The following is an 11033-nucleotide window of genomic DNA, read 5'->3' on the forward strand; positions in this document are numbered from 1 at the left end:
TCTTAATGGAGTCTGGTGAAGCGACTAATGTGACGTCTGTTCCTGGTTAGAAAAAGCATCTCACTGTTTAACAAAAAGGTCTGTCTCTGTAGGGAAGCTTTCTGTCATGTTGTCATGTTTGAATACTGGAATGTACTTTATTACACAGACATGATTGGTATCATTCTCCTCACCTCACTTCAGAAACAAGTTTTATACTTCCTGATGTTTTATTCCTTTAATGGTTTTACGTTGACATCAGCATTAAAAGTTATATTACAGTCCTCTGGTACATCACCTCAGTAAGCTTTGAATTACAGTCTTTGTGAGCATTGAACAGTCTATCTATATTGTTTAGTATTTATCTCAATTGGTCTCTCCAGGTCAGGACGCCAATCTAGGCCAGACCACGCATGTGACGCTCGATGGCTCGAAGGTTTGTGACGACTCTGCTCCTGCCCTGCTCCCTGACGTTCCTCTAGGAGATCTGAAACCCGGCGAGAAGGTACGCCCACACTTAAAGTGATAATCTCTAAGATCTCAGTTTCCTTTGGCGGCACCTATGGCGATTCACGGTAATTGCGGGAGCACACCTCCCAGATATCCAGACAGTGTCGCGTATGTGACGTCCACAGTTGGCTCTGATGGTAACCGTTCCTTTTTAGACTGCCTTCATCTGAGCGTTGAATTAGTTGTTTTTTTTCTTTGGATTTTCACTTATTGTTGATGTTGTATTACTGTTTACTCGACCAGAAAAACAGCCGTTTTACTTTGTGTTAGCTCCGCCTACCCTCTCTGGCAGACCAACCACTGTTGGGTGATGGAAAACGCGTCACTAACTGGGCGCCGCTTGTGATTTTTTCCTTGGAAGTCGCACCAGGCACCCAGGCCGTAATACTGCAAATAGAAAGGTTTTCATCAGTGGTCCATAGGCTCGATCACCACTGTGTCACCTGAGATTGCACTGTAACCTCCTTTAGTACTCACTTGTCTATATTTTCAGCTTATTGCTGTGAAAAGCAGTAATTCCTGTAATTCCATGGTGTGCATGTGTGTTTGTATCTAGATGGAGAAGTGTGTGTACGTGAAGTGTGAGTCAACTGGACCGAGGGTCTTCCTGTTCCATGTGGCCTACAGCATCGACACCACAGTGGAAGGACGACAGATTGTCTGCAAATGTCACAAGGTAGAGAAGAACGCCTCACTGTCAGCACAGACGCTACATGTCTGTCGTTCATGTTGTGCGGTGAATGTTTATTTTTTCTCGTCTTGTTCTGTTGTCTTGCAGGATGAAACGGTTACCATCGAGACGGTGATCCCATTTGAGGTGTCTGTCAAGTTTGTGTCCACCAAGGTCTGTAGCTGATACTCTTTTAATGTATTAACAGGTGTACAATGGGTCGGTTAGGTGATGCTCTTAGAGCCAGTCTACTAAGTCTCTAAGTTGTCCGTAGGCAGGGCTCTTGACTAACTTTTTTCCCTCTCCTCGCTGAAACGCCCCGAAATATGATTTGCCCTGAAAAGAATCTTAAAATATTTCCTTCTTTAAATTATCATTAGTTTTAATGATTCAAAGTGACCTCTAACTTAAATACAAAATCATACAAATGATTAAATGATCAAACACTTGAAAAACACTTTAATTAAATTAATTTAATTGGGCCTAACAACATTAACCACCCAAAACAGCACGTTATCTGAATATTACATCCATTCAGGCCCCACCCAGTATGTTTATATTAATTAATATCAATCTGAAAATAATAAGTCAAAGATTTGTTATACAGCGCCTACAGTACACGCACATAGATTTACAGAAAATATATAATACATCAGTGTAACTATCAGTAGAAAAATATTTTTTTCTTCAATTTTGTTTATTAATTTATTCAAAACGTACCCCCCCTGTTAAACAAGAGTTTCCATAGGGCCCCCAAAAAGCTAAAAAGCAAAAGCAAAATCTGAGCTGCTGCCATGGAGATATGTCATTGTAGCCTTATGTCCCATACAGGATAAAGAGCAGTAACTACAGAAAGTAAGTTACTAACTTTAGTGGTGTGATTTCTGCTGCTGCGGAGTAATTACTTCATTATTAACATAGTCTTTTTCGAGTACGCCGGAAGTAAGCCAGAGTGCAGCCTCTGTGTAACTTACTGTTTACAGTGAAACTGAGACTCAGCACAGACAGATGAACGGGCGCTCCTCCGGGGGATGAGATGAACCGAGAGATGACAGCGTTTATTTAGCAGACATATCTGGAGGGAGAATTTCACTTCACTTTGATCTGAACACACGGTCGCTTCTCAAGCTGCTAACTGGACTGTAAACAATGCAGCGCACGGGAAAGGAAGTCTTGACTAAGTCTTGGCTGGAAGTTGGCCATCGCTCCCAGAGGCGTATATAGTTGTCAGGCGGTAGCAGATGAGTTCCCAGACTGCTTAATAAGTGATTATTCTCCCTGTTTATAACCTAAATATACTGCGTCGCTGGCTTTACTCCAGTTTTTTGTTGGTCTATGACACAAACGGCTTCTGCTGCCTCAAGAACAGGAACACGCCAAACCACAGCTCACTTTAAAACTAACACTCCTATGGGTGAACATCTATTTGCTACTTACTTATGTGGTGCTGCAGCGGGCATCATGTTTATCGTTGTAATTATCAGTGCCTCTCTGTGTGTTTGCAGTTTGAGCCGTTGGACCGGGTAGCGGTGGACATCCCCTTCCTCTTGATGACAGACATCTCGTCATCGTCTCCCTGGCCTCTGCTGCTGGCCTCCTCCTCTCTGCAGCTGCTCACCATGACCAGCAACACACCTCAGCTTCAGTCACAGATACAAGAAGGTATGGGATTAGTGCTCACAGTTAGAACACAAAGACTTATTTCAGATTCATTGCTGGAATTAGAAAAAGAAATGTAAACCTTATTTCTAAAACTTATTCTGTGTGTGTGTGTGTGTTCAGTGGTTCTGCAGACAGGCGAGTGTGCCAGCGAGTGCTTCTGTCTCCGCTGTCCACCACAGACCAACAGCAACAGCACCGTAGCTACAGGACAGTACTTGATATCATGGAGGAGGTATGTGCACACACACATGCACACAGACACACACACACATGTTCAAAGAGGATGTCTCTGTGTGATGAGCAGGTCTGTAAAGCTCAAAACTCTTTAATTACAGAAAGTCGTCGAGTGCAGACAGTCCTCTGATCCAGACTATAGTCACTCTACCTCACGTCATCCTGGAGTCTGTCCCCCTTTACATCCACGCCGGTCAGTCAACACACACACACACACACATCACATGCACTCTTCACAAAATGACCCACAATGCTTTGTGCTGATGTCTCTTATCTTAAAGCTGTGACTTTGATCGCGAGATGCAAACATTTCATGTATTTTCTTGTGTTTCTGTCATTTCCTTCCTGAATAATTACACCTTTCACAGTCAGCCGTGTTCTATGTGTCCATCTTATTTACATACGTCTTTGTCTCTGTGTAGATTTGCCATCTTTTGGGCGAGTCAGAGAGTCTCTTTCAGTTCGTTACCACATAGAGAACAGAACAGCTCTGGTGCAGGAGGTGGAGATGGCTGTCGAACCATCGGATGCCTTCATGTTCTCTGGACTCAAACAGGTACAACTTTTAAATAAAGATTGGGCAAAATGCTGGTGATACACTTGCTTTTAACTACGTGTACGCATGTCAACACTGCCCAGCGTTCCCTGCATCAGTTTGAGCATTAGCTGTGGATGTCCTCAAACATTAACACTACACGTACACGAGATGCAGTCTGCACATGAGCAGTAGGGGCAGTGTAGAGGCAGAGGGGATGTGACAGAGTCAACACAGCAGCAGGGACAACAATGGCAGAAAGTTTTAAAGACAAGCTGACAGACCAAGTCCACAATTATACACATCTGTACGATGTGTCATTGCCACTGCACAGAGACAAACATGCCTGTCAAACAGCTGCAGACAGATAAGTTCTGTTTTAGAAGTTGACGTGGAAATCTGCAAAACTACATGAAAACAAGTCCGGGACCGAAGCGTCCGAGGAACATGTTGGAGAGACGGAGCGGGGCCGGTGCAGGTGGTGTGTTCTGTCCACCAGTCATCAGTTGCCTGAGCTGGGTACAGAACTCTGTCAGTCATCGGGCCACTCAGAACTCAGAGTAACTATAACAGTAACCTCCTTGAGTGTCACCATGTCTGTTGTTAACATCCCGCACATACAGTGGTGTCATACAGCCTGAGCTCTCTGATTATCAGCTGATGGATGCAGTAGCTCATGCCAGCCTTACATTTAAGACTTCAAGTTATTTCACTGTTGCAGACAATCATCTGATGTTGGAATAGAATAGAGAGAGAGAGTTTTACAGAAGATGGTTTGGTGTAACACCTTAAACCAAACCATCTTCAGTCCGACCTGTCTTAAAAAAGGTCTAACCCCAAACAGGAAGCAGCAAACTGGGTAGACAGTAAACATGAAGGGGACTCCTGGAAGGTTAGCTGACAGCTAATTGAATTGGCCAACATAGGTTAAATGTGTTTAGATGTGAGAGGGTGTCAGAATTTAGTAGTTTCTGGAGTCTTCTAGTGTATGGTGGTAATTAGCTTCTTTAATCATGCTTAAACCACAGAATTGTAACTTTGTAATGAACCAAGACAGGCAGGGTGGGTAGAAATTGTGTAGAAAGGATGTGCTCAGTTTTGTGAAGTTGTGTTGGACTGATCGCTCTATTTTACAAACGTTAGAAAGCCATTCACTCATTAATAGAATTGTCAAAAATGTTCAAAACCATGTGTTTTAAAACAATCTTTTATTTTATGTCTCATTGTACTGAAGCTTTAAAACAACAACAGATCTACAGTCAGATTTTCAAACCAAAGCTGCCGCGAGCAAAAGAGAGAGAGCAGCTCTGACTCACACTGTTCTCACTCACAGAACGACGCATGAAGACGTTTGGTGACGTCCCTTTAACACCTCATAAAGATGCTAAAGTTACGATAGTGTCTGTTGCAGAGAGACAGACAGACAGCAGGGCAGAGAGACAGACAATGACCAGAGACAGACAGACAGCAGAGAGACAGACAGAGCGCAGAGAGACAGACAGAGAGCAGAGCAGAGAGACAGACAATGACCAGAGACAGACAGACAGCAGAGAGACAGACAGAATGATATCAGACAGACAGAGCAGAGCAGAGAGACAGACAGAGAGCAGAGACAGACAGACAGAGCAGAGCAGAGAGACAGACAGAGCAGAGCAGAGAGACAGACAATGAGCAGAGACAGACAGACAGAGGGCAGAGAGACAGACAGGGAGCAGAGCAGAAAGACAGATCGAGAGCAGAGACAGACAGTGACCAGAGCAGAGAGCAGAGACAGACAGACAGAGCGCAGAGAGACAGACAGAATGATATCAGACAGACAGGCAGAGAGAGAGACAGATGGAGCAGAGCAGAGAGACAGACAGAGAGCAGAGACAGACAGAGAGCACAGACAGACAGACAGAGAGCCGGGCAGAGAGACAGACAGAGAGCAGAGCAGAGAGACAGCCATGTTTTCATGTCGTCCCAACCTGCGGACTGTCGGCTGAGCTCCTGCTCAGCGATGGACGTCCAGAAACATCCCAAACAGCAGAACAATAAGAAGAATAGAAACACAGCTGAAGGGCAGATCCTCTGCAGACACAGACACCAGCTCACACTTCTCCTGGATGATGATGAGTGATGATGCAGAGATTTTAATATGGAAAATCCTGCTCATTAAGCCGAGGCCTAACAGGACAAAGATTGCCGTTTTTAATCCTGTATTAACTAACAAAAATTCACTGCCCGATCGAAACAAACTTGCTGTCACTGTGCTCCTGTGTGCAGGTACGTCTGCGTATCCTTCCTGGCTCCGAGCAGCAGATGCTGTATAACTACTACCCTCTGATGGCTGGTTACCAAACACTACCACAGCTCAACATCAGCCTGCCGCGCTGCCCGACCACCAACACACACTCACTGAGACGCTTCCTGCCACAACGCATTTTTGTCAAGGTAACACACTCACTAATGCAAACACACCACTCATTGACTGTGAAGATTTTCAGAGCTTCAGATCCTAATTTTGTTCTTCTCCTTCCTCAGCCTCAGGGTCGTCAGCTGGACGACGCCTCCATCGCTGCAGCTTGATAAGACAACAGGAAACGTTTACTGTAAATATGAGAAGAAAACATGTTTGTAGAGGTGGTTCTAGATGTAAGGTTGCTCACAGACGACAATATTAACACTATTTGTTTCACATTGTTCTGTAAGAATGAACACCAGGAAATCTAATCCTCCACCAAACATCAGGACACATTTGTTTTCAGCGTTTTATGTTCAGAGTGAATGTGTTGACATGGCGAGCAGGCGGATAATGAACTGATGAAAATCATGTACGATTGTGATGTGAACTAAATGCTAATTTGGGTAGAGTGTAATACAAAGTTGAATGTGATGACATTTTAATTAAACTGATGTGCCGTAAAAAAGTTTCATGTTTCTGTGCATGTTATGTGACAGAGTTAATACTGCTGCCCCACAATGCATTGCATGCCAGAAATGAATAACTTAGAAGTTATTATTGCTGAAACTCTGGACAATGGTGTCAAAGTGTTTCTGGTACAGATCTGACAACATAACATATTTTAGTAAAAGCAGCCACACAGTGCTATTTAACATCGGTGCCATTTTAAGGTCAGTGGGCCTCATTCAACAAAAGCTTCCTGTTGTGTCCTGTGCAAGCGTGTGTAATATTTGTTTTCAGGTTGTCCGTCCCTTAGGTGGTCAAAGGTCAAGGTCACTGTAACCATTCTTTTCTTATGAACACCATATCTCAGGAATGCCTTGAGGATTTCTTCAAATTTGGCACAAAACGTCTATTTGGACTCAAGGATGAACTGAGTAGATTTTGGTGGTCAAAGGTCAATGTCACTGTGACCCCGCAAAACACGCTTGTGGCCATAACTCAAGAATTCATAGGCTAATTGTGACAAAATTTCACACATAGGTTTAAAATGATGGAGTGATGACATTTTATACCCAAAAGATGAAAGGTCATCTTCCCTGTGTCAGCATAATGCTTCATATTGTCACTCCAATCAAATTCTTATTGATTTAGACCCCAAAGTACCTGTATGAATCCACCATTTTCACGTCCTCTAACTGTTTGACAGGACAGGGGGCCTCCTGTTCCTCTGGTGAGCCACAACAAGCTCTTTGATCGAGCTAATATTGAACATAAGGAGATGATAATTGCATCATCATCGTCAAAGCTCTTTATCAGTACTCTTTCCTCCCAACTATTCACTGGAATCATACATGTCGCTATAGTTTTAACTTCCATTTCGCCAAAACATACACTTCATACCTTTTGTTTAATAACTCCAACATCTACACAGACAGAAATGCAATTTCAACTAGACTAGTTGGCGGAGGCATACAACCGCAAGGTTGTAATTCTATTTTTTTTAAACATCCTGCTTTCTTTTAACAGTCAAACAAACCACTCACTGTGAGTCTTTGTCTCGGAAAATGTAAATGAAGGTTGTTTATTGAAAATGATTCCAAATTACTAGGCTTATATAAAGTCAATCTCGCTGCTGATGGTGCTTTCATGGCTTGTAGAGGCATCAGAATTATTATTGTCATAAACAGATAAAACTCCTCACAGGAGCTTTAAGAGAGAATATGAGATTTAATATAATACAAATAGGCCTATACAGTGAGCTGGCCACACGGCGGAGACAGATTCAAGTTATCTGATGTGATGATTTGTTGGCTCAAATAGCCTAAAAGCACTCCGTGCCCCTGGTGTAGTATACAATATACTTATCATTGTTTATACCAACATACGAACATTAATAGTTAATTAATAGATGGTTTTGGATAATTAAGTTAGTAATATTTATTGATATCTTACCCCTTAATGGTTAAATTGACTTAAGTTTTATGGGGAATGATTCACTGAGGCTCACATTTTTCTAAAACAATTAGTCAATTTATTAATTTAGCTGATTAACATAAAACTAAATGATTATTTTAATTGTTGTATTTGAACCCAATATAGTTTCATGCATTGTAAAATACTTTGTGTGCTGGATACTTGGCTGGGTGGAGGGTGAAGCCTATAAATAAAACAGACGTGTGCGGCATGTTTCGGTGAATGTGAGGCTGCGTGGAGCCCAGCTGACTCTCCGAATAAACGAAGGTTAGATTCAAACTTGCAGCAGGGGTAGCCTATGGTGCAGACAGACAGATGCCTCCCAGCTTCCTGTCATTCTGCCCTCCTCAGCAGACAGTCGCATCCTCCCGCTCCGGCCAGAGGACACGGAGTAAACTGCAGCCATGGGACCGCATCCCACCCGCAGGAGCACCGGACAGGACCGGGCTGCGACTCTGCCTGACTGAAGGTGAATATCTCAGCTGGATGTGTTTAGGTGGCCGGTAGTCTTAATGTACTGACTCATAGTATACGTATTTAACCTTCAGGATGCTTTTAAGGTGAGTTTGTGTGTGTGCTCAGCAGAGGGACCCTATCACTTTGGGTGGTCGCAATGTGCCCACAGAGATGACGATGACGGTGTGGTTTAGGTGTCATTGACTGGGTGGGGAGGATGATGCAGTGAATCAGCGTTACTGTAGGTGTTGGCATAGTATACGTGATATATCCTGCATGAAAAATGACAAGCCAAACTCCGTTGAAAAATCTCGGACTTCGATGTTCTGACCTCTCGGAATGTAAACTTACATGATAGAATAACAATCGCGATATTTTAGGAATGGCTGGAGTGAACTGAAAAATTCGGCTTTGATTTACTCACCAATGTCTACTAAGGTAGCGTTTTAAACTTTACAAATGTTTCGCGTGTAAACCGAAGTGTCCCGCTGAAGGAATCCTCTACTGGCTTGGCCATCTGCATACAGCGTGCTAAAGGTAAGGTCATTTAAAGAAAGTAAAGATGATCGATGGATTTTGTGTGCGCCGAATTAAATAGCAGAGCAATGTGATTGAGATTAAGTGTACGTGTGTTTTATAAGAGCTTGATAGCTGCTGACAAGAACAACCAATGAAAGTTAAAACATTTTGGCATTAAGTCTGGTGTGAGTGATTCGCCGGACCGTAGAGAGGAGGAACCTTACGCACGACTATAAATAATTAGACCAATAGGATCTTAGACGTAATTCTGTGGTGGTTCCCATTGTAAAACACCAAAATAGGAACATTAATGACCTCTGGATAAAGATGTGGATTTTCTTTTGGACTCTTCTGGGATTAGACCGGAGACTGTTGGCTCCTTTGGATGACTGTCGTCTGGAATGTAGACCAGGGTCGGCTTCAGTGCTTCGTGGAGTAGAGTTCCCAGCCCTCCTACAGGAAGTTAGTCAAATATTTATCAGATGGCACTCATGTAGATGTATGCTAGTGCTATAAAGAGGTCATACACAGAGATCTTCTGTGATTATTTCTGTGCCCCGCTGTAAAGTGTTGTGTGCTATTATAAGGACTGCTTCCCCATCAAACCTCCTATCTACAAATAAAGAGTCAAACATTACCATTTCCTCTAAGGCAGGCGTTCTCTTACCTTTTTTGCCTGCCATGTCTTCAACTATCGCTTCATTCAAAGGCCTACCCTCATTATCTTCTAAATGTATTACACTATTGTTTGAAACATAGTATTGTTAGGCCTAATTGTTACTCTGACAACTAATTAATTCACCTGTGTGGAGTTTGACTTGCCTTTTCAATTGTTTATCAATTACTTTAGTTAACTATTTTTAACTTTTAACCATAAATTCATCTTTTTCAACTATTTTATCATTGTAACCATAAAGTTGAAATAGTGGACTAAAGCAAAGTTAAAATGTAACCCCTACTTTAGCCAAATATTTCAAACTTTTTAACTCTCAACCAAACATTTGAACTATTAAATTCTAATTCTAATTCTAATTTAACGATTTTCAGCCAAATATTTAATTTTTTTAAACCATTATTTTACTCTATGTTACTTTAACCAACTATTTTAAGACATTACTTTTCTCTTTACACTTCTGTTCTAGCTTGTTGGCTAGTTTTCATGCACTCCTGCATGATTTTATTAGTGTTTACGCATTACAGCTGAGTTAATAAATTGATAGATTTTTAAAAAATAAAATCATAATTTCTGTGTATTCTACTCCAAGTGCATATCCTGTGGCAAATGTAGAGGTAACCCCAGGGGTACAAGTAGCCTACCTGTTGTGTGTTGTCACTGATGACATGAACATGATATACGATCTCATGAATAAAGTAGGGAGAAGAGAAGTACATACAGACACATTTTGTCCTCATCTGAATTTTCACCTTTGCCTGAAGTGTCAGAAAAACCCTGCTGCTAACCCCATGAAGAGATAAATTATGTACATTTTCCTCTGTTTGCAAGTGGATTTGTGGATTAGTGTTTCAGTTAAACTGAGATGCATGATGTTGGACTGTTCGGGCTGTTTCTGGACTTATTTGCACAAGTTTTGGACAGTGGAAACCCACAGGAAAGATGGGCTGACATTCAGACCAGCCACACAGTGATTAAACAGTGAGGCTAAGAGAAAGAGAGTTTTATAATGGACCAAGGTGTTTCTATAGCAGATGAGTGTTCTGGGGTTGAGACGCCACAGTCGTTTTTTGTTTTTACTAAGAGATTTTTTTAACTGACATATGATATATTTTCAGGCAAATACCTAACTGTGTGTGTGTTAGGCTATAATAAACCACTTACAGTTTTCATTAGAGAAAACAAATCATGAGAATTTTACTCAGAAGTGGATGCTGTGTGATGTTACAATTAAAGTGCTGTGTGTCTCTGTTATAACAGCGTGAGCTAAGGTTGTTACATGAGTAAAACGCAGCATCTAACTAATTGTTGTAATTACAAATCAACAGTATTTCAGTCAAGACTGTTTCTATGTTGAGTTCATACGAAGGATGTTATCAGATAATGAAATAAAACATAATGATGTTATTTAAAGCTTCTGGGTGTACCAGCTGCC

The 11033-nt window shown here is 41.9% G+C and overlaps 1 protein-coding gene across 2 annotated transcripts in view; it reads left to right on the forward strand.

Moving 5' to 3' along the window:
• trappc11 (trafficking protein particle complex subunit 11) overlaps positions 1-6493 on the forward strand; it is a 30512-nt gene extending 24019 nt beyond the window's left edge. For both annotated transcript variants that reach the window (XM_069670352.1, XM_069670353.1), the window contains 9 exons: positions 363-484; positions 1046-1165; positions 1268-1333; positions 2665-2821; positions 2942-3053; positions 3157-3248; positions 3478-3611; positions 5856-6023; positions 6114-6493. In XM_069670352.1, coding sequence (XP_069526453.1) covers positions 363-484; positions 1046-1165; positions 1268-1333; positions 2665-2821; positions 2942-3053; positions 3157-3248; positions 3478-3611; positions 5856-6023; positions 6114-6158 — 1016 coding nt within the window. In that variant the 3' untranslated portion in view covers positions 6159-6493. The remainder of the gene's footprint in view (positions 1-362; positions 485-1045; positions 1166-1267; positions 1334-2664; positions 2822-2941; positions 3054-3156; positions 3249-3477; positions 3612-5855; positions 6024-6113) is intronic.
• The last annotated feature ends 4540 nt before the right edge of the window (positions 6494-11033 follow it).

Source organism: Semicossyphus pulcher, unplaced genomic scaffold (genome assembly GCF_022749685.1).
Source record: "Semicossyphus pulcher isolate SPU_LCO1_2020_fin unplaced genomic scaffold, fSemPul1.0.p SCAF_2, whole genome shotgun sequence".
Classification (NCBI taxonomy): Eukaryota; Metazoa; Chordata; class Actinopteri; order Labriformes; family Labridae; genus Semicossyphus; species Semicossyphus pulcher.